We start from the raw sequence: 27,907 nt of genomic DNA on the forward strand, positions 1-27,907 counted from the left end.
TGTAAGTCCCTATTCAAATCAGCTTTTATTTCAGAACCATGAGGTCTGGAATCTTAGTTCATTTTTAGGAGTAAGGTCACAGCACAGTGTTTAAACATATGTTTAAAAGTCTCAGGTTCAATTCCCTGCAGCATCTCCAAGTAGGGCTTGGAATTGCTCCCTGTCTGAAATCCTGGAGAGCCACTGCCTGTCAGTGCAGACAACGCTATCCAACAATGAGGTAGTAAAGGTAAAGGGGACCCCTGAGCATTAGGTCCAGTCGTGGCCGACTCTGGGGTTGCGGCGCTCATCTCGCTTTACTGGCCAAGGGAGCCGGTGTACAGCTTCCGGGTCATGTGGCCAGCATGACTAAGCCGCTTCTGGCGAACCAGAGCAGCGCACGGAAACACTGTTTACCTTCCCGCCAGAGCGGTACCTATTTATCTACTTGCGCTTGATGTGCTTTCGAACTGCTAGGTTGGCAGGAGCAGGGACCAAGCAACGGGAGCTCAACCCATCGCGGGGATTTGAACCGCCAACCTTCTGATCAGCAAGTCCTAGGCTCTGTGGTTTAACCCACAGCGCCACCCGCGTCCCTAACAATGAGCTAGACCCTAATAATCTTACGGTAAGGCAGCTTCCTGTGTTCCTATATTATGGGGAATGGTTGTAACTCGGTTGCATGCAGAAGGCCCCAGGTTCAATCTTCAGAAGCATCTCCAGCCACAGCTGGGAAAAGACCACTGCTGAAAGCTGCTGCCTATCAGTGTAGACAGCACTGAGATAAACAAACTCCAATGTTCCAACTCAGGAAGTTACCTTATGCCTCATTGTGTCCCATGGAGAAAAATGTATCCCCACACTTGACACACACCCTTTCCCACAATGGCATCCCTTCTCCCAGGAGGAGTTGTGATGGGCCCACCTTCCATATGCCTACTCCTCCTCCTGGCCTGGCTTAGCCTACCTACCCCATCCCAGCCCACTAAGCTAAACAGGACAACGTTCTTACATGGTATAAGACAGCTTTCTCATGCCCCCACTTAACTCATCCCTTTATTCAGAACCACAAGGGCTAGAGCCTTGCTTTCCTCTTTAAGAGACAGAACTGTGGCTTGGTGGCTCCAAGTCCATTCCCCCATGCCCACATCTCCAGGCGGGATTGCGAAAGGTCCCTGCCTGAAAGCCCTTAAGAGCCACTGCCTGCCAGTGTAGGCAACGCAGTCTGCCTCGTTTGGGAAAAGCGGCCACAGTTCAGTGCTAGGAACGTTTCCTTTACACAGGACCGTCGAGGTTCCCCCCAACACACACACACCAATCCGCCTGAAACGCTGGACAGCCTCTGCCTGCCAGTGCAGGCAACACTGAGTTCGACCCACGCCAGAGAACTCGGGAAGTTGTCTCGCGCGCCACGCTATGGCCCCTGGATGGGATGCAGTTCGGGGCAGACCCCTGGAAAGGACCAGAAACGCCTCCCCGCGCCGGCCTCCCTGCCTCCCACACCCCCCAGGAGGAGGCCCGAGGGGCTACCCTTCCCCACTTCTCCATATGCTGCCTCCTCCTGCTGCCAAGGCCGAGGCGAAGCGAGGGGCCAGGCCGGGCCCTCCTCGCCGTCTGCCATGCGGCCTTCGCCCCCACCCACCCGCTCTTACCTGGCGGACGCGGTGCAGCGCGTCGACGAAGCCCTCGCTCTTCCCCGCCCCCGCGGGTGCCGCGCTCGGCCCCAGAGCCAGCTCCGCCATGACGCGCGCGCCGCCGCCGCCGCCTCGGCCCAGGCCTCCTCCCGCCGCCGCCTCGGCCTCCTCCTTCCTCCTGGGCCTCCTCCTTCCTCCTGGGCCTCCCCCCGCCCGGCAGCTCCTGCCGGCCGCTCACTCACTCAGCCTCTCCTCCGTCCAGCGCCCGGGGGCTCAATCTCGCTTCGCCTTCCTCTCCCTCCCCCCCTTCTCCCTCTCCCTCTTTCTCTCTCCGCCTGGGGACCCGTACCCGGAAAGGGAAATCCCGCCCCTCGCTTCCGCCCGAGACAGGAAGTAGAAGGAGGGAGGGGCAGCCAGGGAGAGGAGAGACAGGCCGGGAAAGAGGCGCGGCGCTAGCCGCGCGAACCTCTGCTTCCGGGGGAGGCGGGCGGGAGGAGGAGGGGGTCACGTGGCCAGGGGCGGGCTCCGCGTGGCTCCTCAGGAAAGGCCCAGATGGGAGGAGCCTAGGAGAGGAGGAGACGGGACGGGGAGGAGCCTTAAAGAGTAATGCAATATGTACTGTGCATATTTGCGGTGATCAAAAGCACACCTGCTGCGGGTTTGTTTTTTAATCTAGTTTTAACGTTGACCACGTTTCTGTTTGCATGATTCAGGGCAGCTGCAGGACTCAGGCCTGTTGCAGCGCTTTCAGTCACCTTTTGTATTTTGATGATGATGATGATGTACGCAACCTGCAGAACTCCAACTTTGGAGTCACGTTTTATATTTGTATAATTTAAATAATAATGTCTATGCCAGCTGCAGGGCTCAGACTTGTTGCAACTTTTGGATTAACATTTTATATTCAGATAATTTAAACAACAACGAGAAGAACAATATTGTTGCATGCTGCCCAAGTCACTGAGCTGCGCAAAATTCCAAGGGTTCCAGGTGCTTATGCCATGTTAAGTTTCCTTGGAAGCAGGGATGGTGGATACTATATGGGTTTATTTACACAAATTTACCCTGGTCTCCCAAGGCCGAACACTCTAGCCCAGAGGTCAGCAAACTTTTTCAGCAGGGGGCCAGTCCACTCTACCCTCAGACCTTGTGGGCGGCCGGACTATATTGGGGGGGGGGGGATGAATGAATTCTCTGTGCCCTACAAATACAGTGGTACCTTGGGTTACATACGCTTCAGGTTACATACACTTCAGGTTACATACGCTTCAGGTTACAGACTCCGCTAACCCAGAAATATTGCCTCGGGTTAAGAACTTTGCTTCAGGATGAGAACAGAAATCGTGCGGTGGTGGTACAGCGGCAGCAGGAGGCCCCATTAGCTAAAGTGGTGCTTCATGTTAAGAACAGTTTTAGGTTAAGAACGAACCTCCGGAACAAATTAAGTATGTAACCCAAGGTACCACTGTAACTCAGAGATGCATTTTAAATAAAAGGTCACATTCTACTCGTGTAAAAACACGCTGATTCCCAGACTGTACACGGGCCGGATTTAGAAGGCGTTTGGTCTGGATCCGGTCCCGGGCCTTAGTTTGCCTACCCATGCTCTAGCCACAAACTTTCCTCCCCAATCAACCAAAAGAAATGGTGGGGGGTGGGGTCTGCCTGTGCTTCAAAAGGTGGCAAGGTGACCCTCCTGCTCATTCCACTGAATGGAGCTCTGGGCCCATTCACTAGTTTTTGACACAGCTCCCCCCCCCCCCCCCGAGTCAAAGCGCAGCTGTGTGCGATGATTCACTTAGGTGCCTCATCCTGCCACTTTTCAATGTGGTTTTCCCTTCTCATAACAAACATATATAAACAACATCCTTGCCAGCTAGCTCCCCCTGCCACCCCCAACTAAGCCCATGGGGCTGAATGCTGGGGTTGGAGATGCTCCCTCAGGATTACAGGGACACCAATCCTTTGAATTGTGCTCAGAAACGTACTGGAAACGTATCTAGGTTGGTGGCCATCATTGCCTCAGTCTTCCAACATTCATGGAGTTGCCCATTAGTTCAACGTTTTTTCCTACAGGTCTTTTCAGTGCTATTTTTCTAGAAAAAGAGGTGCCAGCGGTTGCCATGAACTCCTCCCTTGTTAAATTGGAATGGCAATGGCGTCAACCTGAGAGGTGCTGGAGTTCAGCTCTGGTGAGCTCTGCCTGAAAAAAAGCCCTGTGTCTTGCACAAAGCATGTCAGATAAATAGTGGAGTTTGGTGCCTATTTCAACTGCTAGGGTGGAAAACAGGGAGCCCAAACAGTAGGTGGAGCCAGAGCCAATGAGAGGGAGGAGCCAACTAATTCTAGTTTGGTCTACATCCTCCTTCCTAGTGAGCAACACTGAGAGTAAGGAGGCGGAAGCCGATAGGCCGGTCCACCCCTGGATGAGATGTAAAAAAAGAAGGCAACAGGTTGGGAACTGGCTGAGGATAGACAGGTTGGCAGCGCAGTGCTCCATTCACCCCAACGGACCAGCCTCCACTGCAGATAACCAATCAGGCCACTCTGCCAAACCTCCAAATTGCAGGGGCCCCCCATCTCTATTTTTTACTATTACAATCGGGATTTGGGCCCTGAAGTTCTAGCCACTCTCTGATGATTGCATTAAGGAGTAAGGGTTGCCATATATCCAGAATTCCCCTGACATAGCTCATATTCGGCCCTCGTGAACAGCGTCTGCGTGGAAATCGCTTAAATGTCCGGAAAATTCCAGACCTATGGCAGCCCATGTCGGAAGTGTTGTTTTTGGCAAATTTCATTAAAAATAGCTCAAAAGCTCAACAACTTTGGGCAAAAGAAAGGGCTAAACAACTTTTGTGTCACTTTTTTGAAATATGGCAACCCTATGATAGCTATGAGCACTCATTTGATGGTAATTGGCATTGATAGCTCTGGGATTTAGTGCTAATGGATCAACTAACACGCCGATGTTGTGCACACCAGAAAATTCAAGCCACAGAAAAATTCTATGCAGTCTGGTTAAGTTTTATTTCTTATGCAAAGATTAACGAACATGGATAAAAACCACCAAGTTCATAGAGTCTTTTCAAGGTCTTGTTAAAGACTTTGAACATATCTACACTATACATTTAAACTGTGCTCTTTTTCTAGAAAAAAATGGTGCTGGAACTCACCATGAATGCCTCCCTTGTTCTCTTAGATTGGCAATGTCACCTACCTGAGAGGTGCCAGAACTGAGTTCCGGCAAGTTCTGACTGCAAAAAGCCCTGAGTTTAAAGTAAGGTTACCAGATTTTTTTCAACGAATCCAGGGACATTTTTTTAACAAAAAAAGAGGATTTTTAAAAAAGTTATTTTTTAAAAAATTAAGAAGTAATATCTTCTCTTTTGTGGTCTCCTCTGTCGCACAGCCTTCCTCTGGGCCCTGACCTGCTCTCTTGGAGCGCTAGCCACAGTGGAGGAGGCTCAGATCGGGCCTGGGCTCGGCCACATGTCCTTGCCCTCCTGGTGCTCTCCTACTTCTTGTCCTCAGTTGGCGCAGCAAGGTCGGGGCTCCCCTCTTTTTTCTCCTTCCTCTTTCTCTCTCTTGCTTCTCCTCCTCTCCTCCTTCTCCCTGTGTCAGCCCCGGAGCGTCGCTGGGCTCTCGCTCCTGGCTCGATTTGGGTCACGGGGCAGGGTGACCCAGTTGACGCGGCAGGCGTCCCCAGATCCCCCTTGGCAGTGGCGGCAGCAGCAGCAGTCCCAGCAGCCCGGAGCCAGCCTGGTAGCACAGTTGGCTCTGGCTGGCTTCAGGAGCTGCTTGCTGCCGTGGCATCCACCATTTTGCCTCGTCAGAAGTCCCCATATGATGTGTCTTGTGCCGTTGAACTAATCACACAACATTCATTCCCTACTAATAAATCTACAACACTTAAAATATAAATCCAGGGACGTTAAATGAAATCCGAGGACATTCCAGGGATGGATTTTGTCCAGGGACAGATTTGTAAATCCGGGGGCTGTCTCCGGGAAATGGGGACATCTGGTAACCATAGTTTAAAGCACATTTCATGAGCATGGCTTTCCCCACAAAATCTTGGGAACCACTTTACTCATTGCAGAGAATTTTTTTTAGCAAATTAAAGTTCTTAGGATTCTTTGGAGGGGAAGCAGTGCCCTTTAAATAGGCTTTAAATGTATTGTACAGATGTGCCCATGTTTTGATACATACTTTTTGTGGGAATTGATCACTGCGCATTCCCATTCATTTTGCTATATTGTTTGGCTTTTGTAAAATCAATACAAATAGTTATAAAAACACATATTTGTTACATATGTTATATATGTTTGTAATAAATGTGTATATTATATACATGTTCAAAAAGTTTATGTGGAGTGTTAGGGGAGGGGTAGAATCTCTGGTGGGGGACATGTCATATTCCTTCTGGGGTCGTCCCCCTTTGGTCCCCACCCTGCACTCAGCTCTCCCCTGTAGCTCCTAGAAGCTGTCAGCATGGGACTGCGGTCACACCGCACCCCAGTAACGTATTTGATTGGTTGGCTAAACTAGGAAAAGTTTTCCATCTAGAAGGAAAACTCTGATCCTAAACCTCTACTTCCTTGTGGGATTTTTCAGGAGAAGAAAGGGCTATGGAGTAAACCCTACACAAATATGGAATGGAGTCCCTAAGACAGTTGAATGGCGCCTTGTGTGCCTCCTTCCGGTAACTCCTGCAGCCAAGCTGCTGCCAAGGGTGTTGCTATGCTTTCCTTTGGGTCACAGCAGCAAGGCTGAGAGGGGACCACTGTCTGGGCAGCCCAGGACCTCTGTACACACTTCCCAGGTTTGCACCCCTGGGAGCTCACTTCAATGCTGCTAACACGGCTGTTTGACTTCAACCCAGAGGTGCACTTCGTTGTCTCTCGAGACAGACGGATGCCAATAAAATATGTTTATATATTTATTTTGATTTATTTATGACACTTATTCCTTATCCATAGCGTTATGTGTAGGGTTGAAATTATGGTGGCCATTTATCCACTGTCCCCCATGAAGGAAGTGCATCACCCCTGAATGAGGAAAACAAATCTGCACTAAAAAATTATGCACTCATTTAGATCTATAGTTACAAATTAGAAACAAATACTATAATGTAAAGATAAATACATTTCCCTGTAATGGGGAAGAATGTGACCAGGTGACCTGTCCAGGTGCTCGCTACTGATAAACATATATTTCAAGGACTCTGATCTCTTTTCTTATCTTTACGCTGAACTTGCACTAGGTGGTCTTCAAATGGAGAACACTTTGGAATAACAGACTGCCCTGTAAAAAGTCCTGGGATATGATCTTGAAGGCACACGAGACCAGCAGCTTGCTGAAGTTAAGCAGGTCTGGGTCTGATCAAAATCTGAATAGAAGACTATCTGGGAACTACACATACATCACCTTGAGTTCCATGATTGAAGAAAAAGGGTATGTCTCTCTTTACTATTGTTATGTATTGGGTTTAACCCATTTTATGTTACAAGGCGTGTTCTAACCAATCACAGAAGCGTTGGTAGACGAACGTTCTAATGGCAAGTAAGCGCATGCTCTTTCAACTGTCAACTGTCAACAGTCAGTTTATGCTTGGGATTATTAGCATGTTGTCCAGTCAGTTTGGTTCTTGTGTTCCTATGAGTGAGCTGTTGTCACTAACAAATGTTGAATAAACTTAGTTGAGGAACTTATTCTGCCTTGGGCTTCTGACTTTTTCAGAACATTTAACATTGGCAACAAGGATGGGATGTTGATGAGCTCCCACCGGCTGCCAGAGGCCCAAGACTGCACCGCAGCACCACCGCCTGCTGCCTCGCAGTAAGCGCGACCTCACCACCACGCTGGACTCAGCAAATAGTCCTGGAAACGAGACCGCGCCTGCCACTTCTTCGCAACCACCCACAATCACACAAGCGACTGCTCCAGGTCTGAGGATGGCTACCAGTCATAGTCGGCCGCCACCGGACTTCAATATGAGCCATCCTGCAGAATGGCCGCAGTGGCTCTGCCAAATAAAGAGCTACGGCCGACTACAAGGCTTCACTAGGGAGGCAGACAAGGTGGATGTGCTACTGATGGTGCTGGGAAGTTCCACCATCACTCTACTGGAAGGTCTGGTGGCACCCAGGGACATAGAGGCATGCACTTTTGATGAGCTGACACAGGCTATGACAAGACACCTCACGCCTCAGCCAACTAAGAACCACCACCGCTATGACTTTGCAGACAGACAGCAACAGGTCAAGAGTCAGTGAGTGAATACATCATAGCGCTTCGGGTGATTGCAATGTATTGTCAATTCGCTGACATCGAGGAACGACTTCTCGAAAGGTTCATCAGTGGCATGCGAGACAGCCGTCTCCTCTGCAAGCTGCTGGCAAAAGACGACATCACAATGATGGAAGCAATGAATATGGCCACGGCCTTTGGGAAGGATAGCGCCCATGAGGCGGCCTGCAGCCTACGTACCAAAAGGAGAACTCACCGCATCCAGCAAGACCGGTCGTCTTCTGTAGGTCCCCACAATGAGGATGTCCACTGAGCTTCGGACCTATCCGACCGACACCACCACTCCCAAGCTACAAGCGCATCATTGAACCAGCGTTCATCTGACACACGAGGGACCTGTGCCAGCTGCAGAGAAAACCACGAGCGTCGGACATGCAGGTTTTGGGACGCCACATGTCGCCGTTGTGGGAAGACTGGGCACATTGGTCGAGTCTGCCGCTTCAAGACCTCTGCAGCATGACCCAAGCAACGTGTCCATGAGGCCTACATAGAGGAGTTACAGTCCACCTCTCCAGCCAGGGTACTTCAGCTTCCGTCTCTGGGGTCCAATAAGCTTAGGGTACAACTCAAGATAGAGGGAACCCCGTGCACTATAGAGTTGGATACTGGCTCATCCTATTCCATAATATCTGCTAAGACTCTGAAAGAGCTTTGCCCTAACGGCGGTCCTCCTCTCCGGCTCCCATAGTGCTGCAGGACTTCCACAGAAAAAGAATTGAGCTAAAGGGGGTGGGCACCTTCAAGGTCCAGTTTAACAAGTACACAAAGAATTTGAACCTCATCATAACTGAAGGCCCATTCACTAGCCTTCTAAGCCTAGCATGGTTCGGGCCGTCAGGCTTAGATATTTCAGGGTTTAATCAGATTTCCCCAGGGGCAGATTTCGAATCAATCTGCCAGGAGTTTCGAGCAGTCGTCAATGGAACCCTGGGCCTGTACAACGGACCCCAGATTTCCCTACGGCTCAACTCCACTGTACAACCCATTCAGGTCAAGGCCCGTAGAGTCCCGTTTGCGCTAAAACCCAACATTGCTGCCACAACCACGAAAGATAGGCTGTTGTCCCGCGTCTCGGACTAGGTGGGGAGGGGGTGACCCGGGAAGCCAGGTCCAGAATTTTCATGCTACACAGCCCACAAAGACAAGCTGTCTACTCACCGAGGATGCGTGTTATGGGGTAGCTGTGTCATAGTGACCCCCCCCCCCCGTTAAGGAAAAAAGTCTTAGAAGGGCTGCATGTGTCTCACCCGGGGATCGTCTGGATGAAGGCATTGGCCCATAGCTATGTATGGTGGCCAGGCATAGATGCAGAAATAGAGGGCTGGGTGAAACGTTGTGAGCCCTGCCAGGTCTCCTGGCTGGATCCACCCAAGGCACCAATAGTTCTGGGAGTCCACACAGTCCCCATGGTCTCAGGTGCACGTGGATTTCGTGGGGCGTTTTCAGGGCCAACACTTCCTAATAGTGGTCAATTCTCAGTCCAGGTGGCTCGAGGTGGTGCTGACCTCAACCATGTCCCCTAGAGTGACTATAAATGCGCTCAGGAAGCTATTTGCGACACACGGCTTGCCAGATACACTGGTGAGTGATAATGGGACCGCTTTTACTTCGGCGGAATTTAAAGAATTTGTAACCAAGAATGGAATCCGCCACATTCGTTCATGCTACTTTTCACCCAGCCACTAACGGTCAAGCTGAATGTATGGTCCATACTACCAAAGATGCACTCAGGTGCATAGTGCATAGAGACTGGACTCTCCAGTTAGTGGAGTTCTTATTGGCCCAACAAGTGCAGTGACTGGCCGGAGCCCAGCGGAGTTGCTTATGGGGAGCCCGACTGGGCTCTTGAGCAATGACCATCCACTGTGGTGTGGGGGGCTCCAAGAGGGTTCTCCCCGGGGGACACTGTGTACGTCCAAAACTATGGGCCCAGACCCAGTTGGGTTCCTGGTATCATTGCCCTCTGTACAGGTCCGGTTTCCTACAATGTAGGGTTGGAGGAGGGACTGGTTTGGAAGAGACACCTTGACCAGATCAGAGCCAGGGCACGTCCAAACACGGAACTTCGAGTGGAAAACAGAGGACAGAGAAATGGGTACTTCAGAAGATTGTGTGCCCAGGCCAGGGTGGGAACCAGACGGGTTGCCGGTGACTGAGTTATCCCAGCAGGGCGACTTCAGGCCGGAATCCTCAGTGGATCCATCGGCAGTGACCCCTTCCGAGCCAGCCTTGCTGACCGCCCCACTCAGACTGCGGGTACCAGAGGAACCTCGTGGGTCACCCACCTCCTGCGTACTGGAGGAACCTCCTGGGTCACCCACTCAAGCACAGGAACCCTGACAGTCCCAGCGGGAGCGGAAAAGGCCGGCACACCTTGATGACTATGTTTGTTCCTTTTGTTAGGAAGTTGGGGGGAGGAGTGTTAAGCATTGGGTTCAACACATTTTATGTTACAAGGCGCGTTCTAATCAATCGTAGAAGCGTTGGTAGACGAACATTCTAATGGTAAGTAAGCGCATTCTCTTTCAACTGTCAGCTGTCAACATGCTTGGGATTATTATCGTGTTGTCCAGTCAGTTTGGTTCTTGTGTTCCTATGAGTGAGCTGTTGTCACTGACAAATGTTGAATAAACTTAGTTGAGGAACTTATACAGTGGTACCTCAGGTTAAGAACTTAATTCGTTCTGGAGATCTGTTCTTAACCTAAAACTGTTCTTAACCTGAAGCACCACTTTAGCTAATGGGGCCTCCTGCTGCCGCTGTACCACCGCCGCACAATTTCTGTTCTCATCCTGAAGCAAGGTTCTTAACCCGAGGTAATATTTATGGGTTAGCGGAGTCTGAAACCTGAAGTGCAAGTAACTTGAAGCATATGTAATCCAAGGTACCACTGTACTGCCTTGGGCTTCTGCCTTTTTCTGAACATTTAACAACTATATTTTCTCTAGTCCATCACCGTGCTGTTTTCATTGGCTTTTCCTAAGAGACTAAAGGCAGAGTGGGTGGGAGCAGAAGGAAAAGGAGGGGACTCTTGTTTGTAGAAAATAACTTGAAGAGAGGTTAAGGAAAGGCCTTGCTGCAGAGAAGAAGGGTCTCTCTGTATATGACACCTTCAGCTTTCTGATGGCAAGGTGGAAGAGAAGGGAGGAATTGGGTGGACGTAAAGGTGGCGTATGGAGGAAGAGAGAAAATATGGTTGGGAGGGAGGTAGATGGGTGAGAGACAGTTTAGGGTTCTGGGCATGAGGAAGCTTGAGAGGAGAAGGAATTGGGGAGAGGGAGGAGGAAATGGATGGCGTTAAAGGGGGCATTTCCAGGAGGCACTAAGGTAAATGAAGGGGAATATGTCAGCATCCTTTTCTTCCTTGTCTGTTCCTTTGCTGCCTCATATGAGAGTGATAAAGGATGACGAGCCCTCACTTATTCTGTAAAACCTGCACACATTTCATCTCACCCTGGCACCATGTGTTGTGAAAATGAAGTCCTAGATCGGGGGTCAGCAAACTTTTTCAGCAGGGGGCTGGTCCACTGTCCCTCAGACCTTGTGGGGGGCCGGACTATATTTTTTGGGGGGGGGGAAATGAACGAATTCCTATGCCCCACAAATAACCCAGAGATGCATTTTAAATAAAAGGACACATTCTATTCATGTAAAAACATGCTGATTCCCGGACCATCCACGGACCAGACTTAGAAGGTGATTGGACCGGATCTGGGCCCCGGGCCTTAGTTTGCCTATCCATGTCCTAGATTCAATGTAGTAATTTAGAACAGGTATTTCATTAAGTAGTAAACACCCATGTATGTACAACATATGTAACAACACAGCTCATACCCTCCAACCGCCCCAGTTTTTGTGGGACACACCAATTCACAGAAGCATTCCCAGCTTCTGTTTGGATCTGGGAATGTCCCCCTTCATAACCGCCGCTGCTGAGCTCAGGAGGAGGATGAGCTGGCAGAGCCTCTCCATGGCCACCGCTGCCAGCCTCCTCCCTTTGGCAGCTCATAGTGGCTGCTGGAGAGTGGGCAGAACAGAGGCGTAGCTAGGGGGCAACGGGTGCACTGGGCACCAATCACCCAGGGGGCAGCACTTACCATGGGGCTTGCAGTGCGCCCAAGCTACACATCTCTCCTGGGAATGACGCAGTGGCTCAGGAGCCTGCAGGCTCAGTGCTGCCCAAAACAGCAGCGTGGGGCTTGCGTCTACCCGCCACATCCCCCTCAGCCACCCTACAGCTGAGGGAGAGGAGGTCGGCAGACTTCATGCAAGCTCCACACTGCTTTTTTGAGCAGCGTGGGGCTGGCCTGACTCAATAGAAGGCAAATTCCTGTGTTCCATACCAGGCCTCAATTAAAAAACATTCCATTTTTGCGGGCCCTGAAGTCTGAGTGGAGGGAGTTTGTACAGACCTAAAACATAATTCTTAGCACCTTCACTGAACAGTAGGTCCCAGGATCTTTTGCAGGGGGAAGCCATGACAGTTAAGCTGTATATTTGTATTGTAGATAATATGTGCTACTAGCTGCAACCAGACACCTTCAAGTTACTTTTGTTGTTTTGTGAGGTAAATGTGATGTCAAAAAGAGAGCTACAGCTGTTGGCAACACATGTTGAGATATATAGAGGGGCAAATGTGCACCAGGCAGGAAACTTGAAGCAGGAACCATGGCCGCTTTCCATGCCACCTTCCCCAAGAAACTCTGTTTTAAGGCAAGTGTGCCGTAAAATTACGTCAAGATCAGGAAGGAAAACGATCTGGCATTTGGGCACTCTTGACAACCCCAGGGCCTGCGGTGTTTTTGAAATGGATCAGCTAGGCAGCTGACAGCTTAAAGCTGACAGAAAGATTGACGGCGTTTTTGTGAGGAAAGAAAAACAGCGGCAAAATGAAGCTTAGGTGGGGGTGGGAAGCTGAGGGAATCAGACAGCATCAAATGGTAATTGAAAGAGGAGGAAATTACAGTCCTTAAACACTCCCCAGAAACAAATTTTTGATGTAAATCTTTTTTCTCTCATTCATATATATATATATATATATATATATATATATATGACAAGAAAAGAAATCTTGATTCAACAACACTCTTCTCCTCACAAGAGCTTGTGCATACAGACACACACACCCCTTTCTCAACACACACACACACACACACACACACACGCATTCAGGAGAATCAAAATTAGTTGTGACAGCTGAAATTCTGTACTCATCTAAGGACATTTTGACAGGGTACTTAAAAAAAATACACATAAGAAGAAAAGAGGAAAGTGGTTCGGCGTAGCGCTAGGGGGTAAGAGGGATGTGGGGGGATTCAAAGTGATACAAGACGCATAATTCGAACCTCCTTGGATTGCAAAGCTCCTTTTACCTAAGGGGCCTGCTGCCTTATTTTTATCCAAATGGCTCAATTACCTCAAAGCCCCACAGAGAAAATTATGGATGCTGGCCTTTATTTTCTCTCGCTCTTCCTTCCTTCATTTCTCTCTCTCTCTCCCTCTTTCTCTCTCCCTCTCTCTCTCTCTCTCATCTCAACAACTGTAGATATTTTGTTTTCTTTACATTCTCTTTTCATTCTCTTTTGTTTTGGGGTGTTTGGTTCCCCCCCCTCTCCCCATCCCCTCATGGTTATCAGGGAGGAGGGTGTGTGTGTGCGCGCACACACACACACCTTAAATGTGTTCTCATATAAAGGTTTAAGAAATTTCAAGAAATTACGAAAATTTGGAGGCGAGTGGGGGGCCAATGAGTTGTGGAAATAAAATGAAATAAATAAATAATGTGAAGGCCAATTTTTCTCAGGTAAATATTCCCACTGTGCCTTCTCCCCCCCCCCCCACATCCCCTCTCTCAAATTCACTTACTCTTTTTGCACAGTCACCCCACCTCTCATTTTCATTTTCCCCACCTCTCTTTTCACTGCCCCCCTTTCCCCACCACTCCATTTTCTCTTCTTTCGTACACCTCTTAAAGCTGCCATAATAGTAGCCTGTTTGGCACTTCACTCAGCCTCAATGAGAAAATATCCCCTCTCCCCATCGACGGCTTCGTTATTTCCAAACCCTGCAATAGCTCCTTTGCAAAAGGGCCACGGGGAGTAGCCATTTTTCGGCATTTTCCTTTGCCTCATGTTTGTCATCCTTCGAATTACCACTCCGGGGGGTTCTGCTCGGACCAACACTGGGCCTCGCTATTCACGCCTCTCCTGCTCCTTGAGATCATGCAGGGAGAAATTAGTTATTTATTTTGAGCGCCCGCTGCAACTCGTTTTATCTTCAGAAGTGTTTGTTTTGATTACTGGCAGGGGGAGGGGAGCAAAAAGAACGAGGCTCAGCAGGGAACAGCTTTGGAAACGCTGAGCCGTGGCGGCCTCACGGCCCCTCCACACCCAGCAGGGAGTGCTAGAGAGAAGTGTGCAGTGGATATGTAGTGTGTGTTTGTATATATAACAGACAGACAGATATGGTTGCATATGGGGGTGAAGAATGTTAGCAGAATGAGTGCAATGAAGCTGACGGAGTCCAGAGAAAGAGAAAAGTGATATTACTTCACTGATGTAAAAAGGAGGATAGCTGCAGTAGTTTTTCACAAGGGGAGTCATTCCATTCAGGGCCAGCCCACCCATGAGGCCAGGTGAGACAACTGCCTCAGGCAGCAGGATCTACCAGAACGGCAGATCCCAATGTCAGTCTTCCTTCCCCAGTTGTTCCTGATGTAAATCTTTCCTCACCTTATCCCCTGGTAGGAAGTGGTGGGACCATTTCGGGTTCCACCTCAGGTGCCCAAATGTCTTGGGCTGGCCCTGGTTGCAGTTTTTGTGTCCACTTTGTCCTCACATCCAAACTTAGCAGGTGTAAGTGCAAGGAATAGGGCTGGGCCATAGGCAGGAACACCTGAATCCATACCTAGGAGGTACCAAGGTATTCTGAGCAACTTGGGCAGATGAAAACCAGGAGCCTGAAATCTGGCAAGCACAACATTTATCTCTGCTTATCTGCCAGAGGCAACAGGAAGGACACAGGCTTAGGACTTCCGGGTTGGCGCCTCTGGCAATGGCGGAGCTCCTCCGTTCGGGAGGAACTTGCTCCGTGTAAAACAGGGTCTGACTGCCACGGCGAAGGTGGAGACCCATTGAAATCACAAGCGGGAGAAGCTTGTGAACCTGGGATTCGGCTGGCACCTTTTGCGCCTCCCCTACTCACGGGGAAACCCTGTTTTGGGGTTCCGGAGCGACGTGGGGTGAGTGGCGCAGTGCTTTGAATCGACTGCTTTTTTCACGGAGTGAAGCCGCATTGCTGTTGCTGGAGAGCGCTGACTTTTTCCTGTGGACAATTGGATTTTAAACAACTACTCGTGAGTAAATCGGAAAATTGGATTTTTAAATATTTTAATTTGGCACTGAAGCGGGAGGTCATAAACAGGAAGTCCGCCTTCCGTTTTTGTAAATAGACTGAAGCAAAGACGTTACAAGTTAAAGTCTATGAAAGTTTTTGGCAAAGGATTAAATTTCCATCGGTTTAAAATACAAAACCCCCCTTGGAAGCAGGAGAAGAGGGGGAAATTTTGGATCTAGTGAGCCTGCAGGAGAGAGTGAAAAATCAAATTACCACTGCTCTGAACCTGGGAACGGGCTGCCAGATGACATTTGGAGAGAGTGCATTTGACAGAACGGATTTGACAGCTAGCTAAATAAGAGTAAGATACTGTTTCCATTGTCCTCTTCTGCGTTTAAAAAAGAGGAAAAGTAACTGAAAATTTATCTTTAATGCTTGAGTTGTGCCTGAAAGAACTGATACAAGTGGAGACTGTTTCCCTCTAGAGGGAGCTTTTGAAACTGTTACAGGAATGTAACTGGGGGATTTCCAGCTGCAGATAAGGATTCTGAGAACCAGAGAGTGACCTTGGACCATTTAAAAATGTTGACAGGAGAGGCCATTGTGACTGTTTTATGTAAGATAAGCTGTTCGCTGGGACAGCTTCACAAGAAGATGGATGACATGACTTTTAAAGTTGATAATTTGGAACAGAAAGTGACTAATTTGAGTCAAAAAGCGAACACCAACACAGAAATAATTCAGGACTTGGTACAGGAATCCATTTTGGCAGGACAAATGGTGGAGGAGAAGGAGGAGAGGGAGAATGCTGCTGTTGTTGAACATAAAGTAATACAAGTAAGATCCGTGGCTTTACAGAAGCAAATTGAGGACTATAAGTTGAGGCCTTTTATGATTGAATCTAGGAAAAGTCAGACTCTGAGGAATGGATCCCGGCTTGGACTAAAGAAGGAAAGTTGGAAAATCCCTCTATGCAGGGATTAACTGACTTATGGGACATGGACTCGGGCCTGGAGGAGATTGAAGTTTTGGGGGCCTTTGGACTTGGAGGAATCTTGAAATACCGTATTTTTCGCCCTATAAGATGCACTTTTCCCCCTCCAAAAATGAAGGGGAAATGTGTGTGCGTCTTATGGGGCGAATGCAGGCTCCTTGGCTTCAGCGATAGCAACGCGAAGCCTCCGAAGCCTGCGCTCTGGAGGCTTTGCGTTGCTTCCGCTGAAGCCAGGAGAGTCTGCTCTTTGAGGCTGGCGGTGGGGGAAAGCAGCGCTTCCCCCATGGCCAGCCCCAGAGGATGGGGGGCATCCAACCCAGGTTGGAGGCTGGCGGGGGGGAGCAGCGCTTCCCCCATCGCCAGCTCCAGAGGATGGGGGGCAGCAGGAAGGCGCGCGACGCCTTCCTGCTACTCTCCAACCCGGCTTTGAGGCTGGCGGTGGGGAAAGCAGTGCTTCCCCCATGGCCAGCCCCAGAGGATGGGGGGCATCCAACCCAGGTTCGAGGCTGGCGGGGGGGAGTAGCGCTTCCCCCATCGCCAGCTCCAGAGGATGGGGGGCAGCAGGAAGGCGCGCGACGCCTTCCTGCTACTCTCCAACCCGGCTTTGAGGCTGGCGGTGGGGAAAGCAGTGCTTCCCCCACGGCCAGCCCCAGAGGATGGGGGCAGCGGGAAGGCACGCGACGCCTTCCCGCTACTCTCCAACCCTCCTGTGGGCTTTTGCGGGAGATGGGGGAATTCCCCCACCTCCCGCAAAAGCAGGCAAAAGCCGCGCGCTCTTTAAAGGGGCTCCGCGGCTTCTGCTGGCTTTTCTAGGAGGTGGGGGAATTCCCCCACCTCGTAGAAATGCCCGCAGGAGCCGCGCACCCTTTGAAGAGCGCGCCGCTCTTGGGGGCTTTTCCCCGAGGAGGGGGAAGGGACTGACTGGCCATTTCAGTCCCTTTTCCCTCCTGGTCGAAAAGCCCGTAGGAGTCGCGCACGGCTCCTGTGGGCTTTTGCGGGAGGTGGGGGAATTCCGCCACCTCCCGCAAAAGCAGGGAGAAGGTCTTGGAGTAGTGCACAGGCTGCATGCAGCCTGTCCGCTGCTCCCAGAGCTGCGGGGGGGGGAAATCATATTTTTTTCCTTGATTCCCCCCCCCCCCGAAAACTAGGTGCGTCCTATGGGCCGGTGCGTCCAATAGGGCAAAAAATACAGTATGCCCTGAAATACTTTATGGACTGTAGCTTTAACTATGGAAATTTGGCTGATCTGTTCAGAAGGAAGAAAAGGATTGACAGGTTGGAGTTTCCCCGAGATTTGCTCTTTAGCATTAAAGAAAATGAAGAAGACCTGCAGAAGGGACTTGGAAAAGAGTTAAGAGCCTCGGACATAAGATCACCAGGTTGATGGACTTTATGGAGTTGACGGAAAGGACTGGCAGAATCCGAAACCAGGGAGAGGAGATGGTGGAAGAAGATTGGAAAATTTAAAGTTTATATATAGACTTATGGTAAAACTAATGAGTGATAGAAAAATGGTGGAATGATTTTTTATGGGCTTAGCAGAAATGTTATAAGGAGTTAAGCATATATAAGTATTTTAGTTTTAATGGAAAATAAGGTTAAAAAATACATTATTTACAATATGATAGAAAATGGAGAAAGATGGAAAGGATTTGCTGAAATAATTAAAAGAAGTGGAATACAAAAAGGGAGGTGAGAGGAGGTCGAGGAAACAAGGGAATGAAAGATAGAGTACGGAAAAGAGATGATGTATGTTTTTAAATTGTTTTTGTTTTGTTTCATTTAGGGTTAAGGTTAGGGAGTGGGGTTTGTTTAGTTTAGTTTAATGTGTTTAGTTTTGAGTTTAGGTTGTTTTTTGCATTGTTTATATATTGTATTGTATTTTTTTTTCTTTCTTTTTTTTCTCCTTTGTCTTTTTTCTGTTTTTTTTTTCTTTTTTCTCTTTTTGTAATCTATAAAAGTAATAAATATTATTTTTAAAAAAACAAAAAACAGGAAGGACACAGTCTTGCTGTATATACCAAGCCTGGATAATTCCAGAGGACTTTGTACCATCTGCTAAGTCAGTGCTAAGGAAATGGCCCTCCAGATGTGGATGGACTCCAATTTCCATTACCATATTTTTTGCTCTATAAGACTCACTTTTTCCTTCCTAAAAAGTAAGGGGAAATGTGTGTGCGTCTTATGGAGCGAAGGCAGGCTGTGCAGCTATCCCAGAAGCCAGAAGAGCAAGAGGGATTGCCGCTTTCAATGCACAGCGATCCCTCTTGCTCTTCTGGCTTCTGAGATTCAGAAAATTTTTTTTCTTGTTTTTCTCCTCCAAAAACTAGGTGCGTCTTGTGGTCTGGTGCGTCTTATAGAGCGAAAAATACGGTAGCTTCAGCCAGCATAGCTGATGATCAGGGATGCTGGCAGTTATAGTACAAAAACTTTGGAGGTCCACAAGTTCCCCATCCCTGGTTCAGAAGAGGAGGAGGAGGAGACAGAGGCAGGTGGTAATAGTGTCTATATTTAAGTTATTCTAAGAGACCAGAAGATAGATTTTCAGACAGTTGGCATATATTCTGAATGGCCTCTCCGAATGGAGAGTTCTAATGAAGCAGCCTTCTCATTGACAATCAGGCCTGGGGACTTCAGGATTTTTTTTATTTCTGACACTGACAGATGGACACTCCAACTGCAAACCTATAATCCTTTGATTTTTCTTGGTGTTCAATGTGTTTAACTCCTCCTTCCCTGAAAATGCAGGAAGCCCCTTGGAGTCAGAGAGTTATAAAGAGCATAGTAAAGGGTCAAGACCAAGAGATGAAATGCAGCTACTTCCTCCCTAGAGATGAAACTGGTACCAATATCTATTAACACACACTCTCTCTTTAAATCCATTTGAGCTTTGAGACAATGAGTGTTGTGGGTTGATTTGTTAAAATGCCACATTCTGCTTTGTTATTTTAACTAATCTCTATAGGTTCTGTATCAGGACAGCAGTAATTATTTTAAAGGGCGAGTGGAGAACCTCAGGTCTGGGGCCCCAAAACAACCCTCCAGGGCTTGCTATCTGGCCCTTGAAATTCTCCCTAGGCCACACCCTTCATCACCCTTCCTTTGCACCCTCCTCAATCGTTTTTCTCTACTGGGATATGTCCTTGAACTGTATCTTGCTTACTTTGATGGAGGATGGGAAGAGGTGTATGTGTTTAGAAACATCTAACTTGTTAAGGGATGTAATTAAAAAAATCAAAGCAGTTTGCAGCAATAAAACATAAAACTGCACAACAGTTAAGGACCACAGTATGAAATTTACGGCATGTAATGCCCTAAGAGAAAACTTAATGAAAATGATTTATAGGTGGTACATGACACCAGTCAAGCTTGCAACAATTTACCACTTGCCTGACAATAAATGTTGGAAATGTAATGAGACTGAAGGCACATTCTTTCACCTTTGGTGGACGTGCCCAAGGATTAAGACATTCTGGGAGATGATTTATAATGAAATGAAAAAGGTATTTAAATATACCTTCTTGAAGAAACCAGAGGCCTTTCTCCTAGGCATGGTCGGCCAAATGGTGCCAAAGAAGGATAGAACCTTTTTTATGTATGCAACAACAGCAGCAAGAATACTCATCGCGAAGTATTGGAAGACACAAGATTTGCCCACCCGGGAAGAATGGCAGATGAAGTTGATGGACTACATGGAACTGGCGGAAATGACTGGCAGAATCCGAGACCAGGGAGAGGAGTTGGTGGAAGAAGACTGGAAAAAGTTTAAAGACTATCTACAGAAATATTGTAAAATTAATGAATGTTAGAAAAATGTTGAAATGAAGTTATATGGCTTTAGTAGAAATATTATAAGGAATTAAGTACAGATAGGTTAATAGAGTATTAAAGGGAAAAAATAAGGTTAGAATGAGTTAAGATAATTATAGGATAGAAAACAGAGGAGGATGGAAAGGAATTGCTGAAATAATTAACAGAAGTGGAATACAAAAAGGGAGGTGTGAGGAGGTCATGGAAATAAGTGAATGAAAGATGGGATAATGAAATTGGTTGATTTATTTTATTGTCTTAGTCTTGTTTTGTTAATTTGATGTGTTGTATTGTTTTTCTTTTTCTTTTTTTCCCTTCTTTTTTTAGTGTTTTTGGAAAAATAATAAATATTATTTTAAAAAAACACACCATAAAACTGCACAACAGGCCTAGCAAAATAGAAAAGTTTTCAGCAGGTGTTTAAAAGTTGATACAGAAGACACACACTGAATCCTACTGGCAGAGTATTCTGCAGGACTGGGCTAATGACCCGAAAGGCTCAGTTTCTTGTTAAATGAATGACCAACTACCTTCCTGCAGATGATCTCAGTGATTTCACTGGGATAGAAAGGTTTAGGCGTTAGCCACCATCAATCTGTTAGCCACCATCCATCCTCCACCCACCTCCAGACACTCACACAGGACAATCACTGCCTTCACTGGTTCCAATTTAAAAGAGAGGTAGAACTGGGTATCATCTGCATATTGATGGACACCCAGTCCAAACCCCCTGATGATCTCTCCCAGCGGCTTCATATAGATGTTGAAAAGCATGGGGGAGAGGACAGAGCTCTGAGGTACCCCACAGGTGAGAGCCCAGGGCTCTGAACACTCATCCTCCAGCATTACTTTCTAGACATAGCCCAGGAGTAAGGAGCAGAACTACTGCATAACAATGCGCCTTGCTCCCAACTCCTCTAGAAGCTCCAGAAGGATACCATGATCAATGGTATCAAAAGCTGCTGCTAGATCCAGCAGAAATTTGTAAGTTCAACCTGATTGGTGGAAGGTACCAGTTTTACAGGTTGCCTTCATCGGTGGGAGAGATTATTATGTCTCACTGGTCAGTTGCTGCCCACCTTTAGCTGGACAGTGTCCAGTAAATAAAGTGTTGACCTGTCATAGTCCACTTGCTTCAGTGGGTGCTCGGTACTCAGAGTGTCACTAAACAAATGGACTGAACTGCTTCAGGCAAAAAAAGAAAGAAAGAAACTGTCTTGTGCCAAGATAGCTAGAATGTCAGGACCATTGCAGGTCAATGATTCACGGAAGATGGCCATCATTGACCATGAACTGAGAATGCTCATCATTGATGTTGCCACTCTACAGGAGACCAGACTCATTTCAAATGGCTGCCTCAGAGAGATATACTACACCTTTTTCTGACAAGGAGAGCATCCAGAAGAACCAGGTATTCACGGTGTAGGCTTCACAATGAAGAACTTCCTTCTGTCTGTGATAAAGGGCTCAGAACATTTGTTTTCCCTCGACTTCTCAATTGCCTTCATTTTGGTTAACATCTTGAGCATCCAAGACAGACGGATGTCAACAAGGACCAAAACTCAGGCATCCTTTGAAATTTGCACTTCTCTGAATTTTGCAGTGTGGTTTTCCTGCCAAATAATGTGTTTTTAAAAATGGATATACTGGGGCAAAGTGCCCATAAAAATTAATCCCCCCTGCCATGAAAACAACATGAAAATGCTTTATTTTAGGGCAAAATGGCTTTGGAAAAATGTGTCTATTAGGGGAAATTGCAGCTTGTAAACCACTTAAAAGTTCTGTCGACGATCAAGCATTATATACATTATATACATTTTTTAAAAATTAAAATAAATCAATGAAATAGAAGGATGTATAGGTTGGCAGAAATTTGCATTGAAAATGTTGAACAATGTTATTTATTATCTACTTATCTGTTGTATTTATAACCCACCATTTTCTCGTAAGGAGCTTAGGGTGGCATACATAGTTCTCCTCTTCCTCATTTAACCCCATGAGGCAGGTTAGGTTGAGAGGCATTGAATGGCCCAAGCATAAAAAATGTCTGGTCCTTCTTTGCCACCCCTTGGCCGACAATACCCAAAAGGAAAGCCTCTGGTTTCTTAGTGAAGGTATATTTAAATACCTTTTTCAATTCATTATAAATCATTTCCCAGAACGCCTTCACTTTAGGGCAAGTCCACCAGAGGTGGAAGAACGTTCCCTCACACTCTTTACATTTCCAACACTTATTATCAGACAGGTGGTAAATTTTTGCGAGTTTGACTGGGGTCATATACCATCTATAAATCATTTTCATTACATTTTCTTTCAGAGCGTTACATGCAGTAAATTTCAATCCATTACTCCACAACCTCTCCCAGTCCTCAAACATGATATTATACCCAATGTCCTGTGCCCACCTTATCATAGCCGATTTAACCGTTTCATCTTGTGTATTCCATTTCAACAGCAAGTTATACATCCTTGAAAGTACCTTAATCTTTGGTTCTAACAATTCTGTTTCTAGTTTCGATTTCTCCACCTGGAACCCTAGTTTCTTATCATTTTTAAAAACTTCTTTAATCTGAGCGTAATGTAACCAATCTCGCACTTTGTCTTTCATTTTCTCCAAACTCTGCAATTTCCAATTGTCTCCATCCTTTTCTAGTATTTCCCAATATTTTGGCCATTTAGCCTCCATATTGGGTCTTTTTCGGGCCTTAGCTTCCAGAGGTGAAAGCCACCTTGGTGTTTTATTTTCCAGCAAGTCTTTATATTTTGTCCAGACATTAAACAGTGATTTTCTGACAATATGGTTCTTAAAGGCCTTATTTGCTTTAACCTTGTCATACCATAAATATGCATGCCATCCAAAAGCATTGTTAAACCCTTCCAAATCTAACACATCAGTGTCTTCAAGAAGTAGCCAGTCTTTTAGCCAGCAGAACGCTGCGGCTTCATAATACAACTTTAAGTCTGGCAGGGCAAAGCCCCCTCTTTGTTTTGCATCGGTTAATATCTTAAACTTAATTCTGGGCTTTTTGCCCTGCCAGACAAACTTAGAAATGTCTCTCTGCCACTTCTGAAAGCACTCCGTTTTGTCCAAAACCTGAAGTGTTTGAAATAAAAACAACATCCTTGGCAATACATTCATCTTGATAGCAGCAATTCGGCCTAACAAAGAAAGTTTCAATTTTGACCAACTATCTAAGTCTCTCTTAATTTCTGTCCAGCATTTTTCATAATTGTCCTTAAATAGACTTAGATTTTTTGCTGTTATGTTTACCCCTAGGTATTTTACTTTTTTAACCACATTAAGTTCCGTCTCATTCTGAAACCGTTCTGACTCTGTATCAGTCAAATTTTTCCCCAAAACCTTAGTTTTCTGTTTATTTAGTTTAAATCCAGCCACCCGACCAAAGTCATTAATCAGTTGTAATACTCTTTTCGTACTGGGCTCTGGCTTCTGCAGGGTCAAAACCAGGTCATCTGCGAAAGCTTTTAATTTATATTGTTTCTGACCGACCTGAATTCCTTCCACCAACCGATCCCCTCTAATCATGTTCAATAGCACTTCCAGAACCGAAATGAATAACAAAGGGGAAATAGGGCAACCTTGTCGTGTCCCTTTTTCAATTTTGAACTCTTCTGTAACCACATTATTAACTATCAATTTAGCTTTCTGTTCTGAATATATCGCCTCAATCCCATTCTCAAAACCCCGTCCCACTCCCATCTCTTTTAAATTTCCCATCATAAATTTCCAGGAGATATTGTCAAAGGCCTTCTCCGCGTCTATAAAAATTAAAACTGCTTTTGTATTTATATCTGTTTGCAAAAGTTCCAAAATGTCAATAATGTTCCTTGTATTAGCAAACAGATGTCTACCTGGGAGAAAGCCGGCCTGGTCCTTATGAATTACTTCATTTAAAACTTTTTTAAATCTATTTGCCAAAATGTCTGCAAATATTTTGTAATCCACATTTAAAAGAGAGATGGGACGGTAGTTCTTAAGTTGTGTCTTTTCAGCTTCCGACTTTGGTATTAATGTGATGAACGCTTCCTTCCACGACTCCGGTGCCCTCTTCCCCTCCATAATTTCATTGCTGACCTCCATCAAGGGTTGTATCAAATAATCTTTTAATGTCTTATAGTACTTGGAGGTCAGCCCATCTGGTCCTGGAGATTTGCCGAGTTGCATGTTCTGGATGGCTTGTTCAATCTCCTGTCGTGTTATTTTAGAATTCAGGATTGTCCTATTTTCTTGTGACAATTTAGATAGTCCATTTTTTGCCAAAAATTGTTTAATCTCAACATCGTCTTGCGGCCCTTGGGTGTATAATTTTTTGAAATATCTCTGGAAACACTTTCTAATGTCCACTGGATTCTGAATGTTTTTTCCATCAGCCTCTAAGTTTGTAACAGTATTTAATCTTTGTCTTCTCTTCAACTGCCAAGCTAGCAGTTTTCCACATTTATTCGCCGACTCAAACGTTTTTTGTTTCATTAATTTAACCTTCCATTCAATTTCCTGATTTATCAATTTAGAATATTGTGTTTGATAAAGTTTAATTTCTCTCAGAGTTGGCTGTGACTTCGGATTCACTCTTAATTTCTTCTCTAATTCTTTTATTTTATCCAAGATCTTATCTTTTTTCTCATTTTGTGTTCTTTTCTTTACTGCATTCTGTTGTATCAAGAATCCCCTCATTACAGCTTTACTTGCGTCCCAGACTATTCTTTTTTCCACCATATTATTCATATTTATCTCAAAGTAATCCTTCAAAACTTTTTGGGCCTTCTTGGTAATTTCCTGATCTCTGAACAAATTGTCATTCATCTTCCATCTAAAGGATCCAGTTGGTAGTAGTGTCATATCCATCTTTACTGCATTATGGTCGGAACAGGTCTTTGGGCAGATTTCCACTTTTCTGACCTTAGGTGCCAGGCCTCTAGAAATCCATATTTGGTCGATTCTTGTCCAGGTCAGTTGGGCTTCAGAAAAGAATGTTCCCTCTCTTCCTAGTGGGTTCTTTGTCCTCCAAATGTCAATCAAATCCATATTGTCAGTCATTTCAAAAAAGGTTTTAGGTAGTCTGCCGTCTTTTGTAACATTTTGACTTTGTGACTTGTCCATGTTAGTTGATACGACCCCATTCATATCTCCCATCATTATGATGTTGTTGTAATCCAGATAGTCCAGCATTGTCTCCTGCAGCTTCTTGTAAAATTCCGATTTCCCTTCATTAGGTGCATAGATTCCTAATATCAACAGTTTCTCTCCTTGATATTGTATCTCAATAGCCAAAATTCTTCCATGTTCATCTTTAAATAAGAATTTAGGTGACAGGCTCTCTTTTGCATATATCACCACGCCTCTCTTCTTAACTTTGTCCGACGATACAAATTCCTGGCCCAATCTTTTATTTATTAACACTTTTCTGTGGAGCCTCGTCACATGTGTTTCTTGTAAACAGATAATGTCCAATTGTTCTTTTTTTAATATGTGAAATATTTTCTTCCTTTTTTCCGGAATGTTACAACCATTAATATTCCAACTCAGCAGTTGCAGAGACATCCTGGATCAATCTGGTTATTTCTCCAGGGGTGGTATCTTCTCTGAATCTTCAGGTTCCCCAGGTGCTGGTGTTGATGCTGGCGTTGCCCCAGGCCCAGAGGGTAGTTCAATTCCTTTTTGAAGATCCTCTCCGTATGTAGCCAAAAATTTGTCTCTCTCTTCCAATGTTCTAACTTTGACCTTTCTCCCTCTAAAGGTAAAAGATATTCCTTGGGGAAATTCCCACCTGAATGGAATTGCGTTGCTCCTTAGTAGTTTAGCAAGTTCAGAATAGGCGGCTCTAAGATCCAGCAGTTGTCTTGGGATATCTTTATAAATTTCAATTCTTCTATCCAAAACCTCCAGTGACTTTCCGTAATGTAGGCCCAAAATCTTATCCCTTTCCTCCTTTGATCTCAATGTTATCAAACAGTCTCTGGGCCTCTCCTTCTTTATGAATCTTCCAAGTCTGAAAGCTGACACAATTTTAAAGTCCTTTTCTTCCAAATTCCAGAACTTGGAGAATTCTTTGGTCAAAAACTCAGTTAGATTTCCTTCTTCTGCCTCTTGTAATGATCTAATCCTCAAATTATTCTCACGATTTCGCAGTTCTATCATAGAAAGATAAATCTGATGTTCCCCAACTTGTTTAGTGAGTGGTCTTACCTCTTGCTCTAAATTTTCCAATTTTTGTCTGGTGTCCTCAGCCAATTTCCGATTTTCTGCTGAGGCCTCCGTTAACTGTCCAATTGCTTGTGTATTCTGTACCACTTGTATGGTTAATTTATTTAGACATTCTGTATTTTTGTCAATCTTTGCTGATTGCACATCTACTTTCTTGTCCAAAGCTTCCAATTTTTCGAAGATTTTGTCTAGAACAGAAACAGATACTCCTGAGGCCATATCTTCCAATTGTAACTGCTCTGCTTCACCCTCTCCCTCTTTTGCCTGTGACAAGGCAACTTCTTCAACTTCTACTTCTGAGGGCAAAGTAGGTACAGATGATCTACGTGTCTGCGAGGCTGAGGTTAGAGTTGTTAAAGTTGTTTGTCTAACTCTCCCTCTTTTTCTTGTGCCACTCATTCCAACGTTATCTGTCAGTCAAGGTCACACTGAGTTATTCCCATGGGAATGGAAAGGCCCAGAGCGAGCAAACAACAAGGGAATCGAAAGTAAATGTACATGTAAAGTCACTGTTTTAATCCAATCCTCTAGAGGGAGCTTAAAATGTCTTTCAGAGTCTAATTTAATGTCCAAGAACCTTCAGATACAAATGTTTAGCAGAGTTTATAAATGGTCACTTTGTTACAGACAGTGCTTATTTGTCTCCAAAAAGAATGTTTCAAATTTAAAAGGTCTCAATACCCTCAGATTGTTGCAAGTTCCAATATACAGTATCCAAATCTGCAGTACTGACAGCTCAATCTCTTAATGCTCAGGCAGCTCCTGACTCTGGGTTTCACCTTCTAATTTGTAATCCAATAAAAGGAGGAAAGTCAAGTGCAAGTAATAATTCCAAATCTTTAGCTTAAAGTCTTTACTTTAAATTGCAAGTTCAGTAGATGCTTAGATCTGTAAAGTTTAGAATCTCTTTCTTTCAGCCTCCACTCCTCCAGCTGATTGCTTTTTTCAAGTTCAATGGCTGCGGAAGACGGACTTCCTGTTTCCACGTCTCTCCGCTTTCAGCCAAGTTCAAGCCAATTAAGATTTTTCCTTTAAAGTCTCTAATTTCAAGTGATTCAGTCTTTTACTCACGAATAAGTTGCTTTTCATCCGAATCCGTAATTTGACAGGAAAAGGGATCAGCGCTCACCGGCAGCAGCAGCGCGGCTTCGCTCCACAGACTGTGAAGCAGCTCTCAGCGCCGCAACCCCCCTCCACGCTCCGGAGCCCCTTACGGGGTTCCTTTCGCGCTTGGAGGGTCGCTCAAGGCGCCCACCGAGCCTCAAGACCCCAGGCTCTTGCTGCCTGGGGTTTTCCGAAGTGGGTCTCCGCTTCGCCGTAGCGGACGACCCGTTGTCTGCGGAGCCTCCTCTCCCGTTCAGAAGAGGACCGCCATTGCCGTTCGCGCCGCCCCCGGGCGGTATGCAACAACAGCAGCAAGGATACTTCTCGCAAAACACTGGAAAACTCAAGATCTACCCACACTGGAAGAATGGCAGATGCAACTGATAGACTACATGGAACTGGCTGAAATGACCGGCAGAATTCGTGACCTGGGAGAAGAGAGGATTGAGGAGGATTGGAAGAAATTTAAGAATTATTTACAAAAGCATTGTAATTTGAGTGAATGCTAAATAA

At 46.0% G+C, this 27,907-nt stretch overlaps 1 protein-coding gene and 3 long non-coding RNA genes across 13 annotated transcripts in view; 2 read left to right on the plus strand and 2 right to left on the minus strand.

Moving 5' to 3' along the window:
- FUBP3 (far upstream element binding protein 3) overlaps positions 1–1,970 on the minus strand; it is a 62,470-nt gene extending 60,500 nt beyond the window's left edge. For 2 of the 4 annotated variants that reach the window (XM_080990697.1, XM_080990694.1), the window contains exon 1: positions 1,856–1,970. Coding sequence is in view for 2 of the 4 variants with exons in the window: in XM_080990691.1 (XP_080846817.1) it covers positions 1,632–1,721 (90 nt within the window). In the remaining 2 variants the exon portion in view is untranslated. Of the gene's footprint in view, positions 1–1,631; positions 1,772–1,855 lie in introns of those variants that run through there. The other 2 variants (XM_080990691.1, XM_080990690.1) reach the window with 1 other exon arrangement.
- Positions 1,971–2,151: 181 nt separating this feature from the next.
- On the plus strand, positions 2,152–5,214 carry LOC308468477. Its single transcript, XR_013981686.1, has 3 exons — positions 2,152–2,271; positions 4,816–4,893; positions 5,026–5,214. It is a non-coding gene; the product is annotated as an uncharacterized lncRNA (long non-coding RNA).
- Positions 5,215–6,418: 1,204 nt separating this feature from the next.
- LOC308468478 lies at positions 6,419–10,737 on the minus strand. Its single transcript, XR_013981687.1, has 3 exons — positions 8,122–10,737; positions 7,945–8,007; positions 6,419–6,968 (listed from the first exon to the last, which is right to left on the minus strand). It is a non-coding gene; the product is annotated as an uncharacterized lncRNA (long non-coding RNA).
- An 11-nt stretch (positions 10,738–10,748) lies between these two features.
- Positions 10,749–27,907, plus strand: part of LOC308468476 — a 29,733-nt gene continuing 12,574 nt past the window's right edge. For 3 of the 7 annotated variants that reach the window (XR_013981683.1, XR_013981684.1, XR_013981685.1), the window contains exon 1: positions 18,635–21,475. This is a non-coding gene — a long non-coding RNA (uncharacterized lncRNA). Of the gene's footprint in view, positions 13,159–18,634; positions 21,476–27,907 lie in introns of those variants that run through there. The other 4 variants (XR_013981679.1, XR_013981680.1, XR_013981681.1 and 1 more) reach the window with 3 other exon arrangements.

Source organism: Podarcis pityusensis (assembly GCF_964106645.2).
Source record: "Podarcis pityusensis genome assembly, chromosome: Z".
In the NCBI taxonomy this organism is placed as follows: Eukaryota; Metazoa; Chordata; class Lepidosauria; order Squamata; family Lacertidae; genus Podarcis; species Podarcis pityusensis.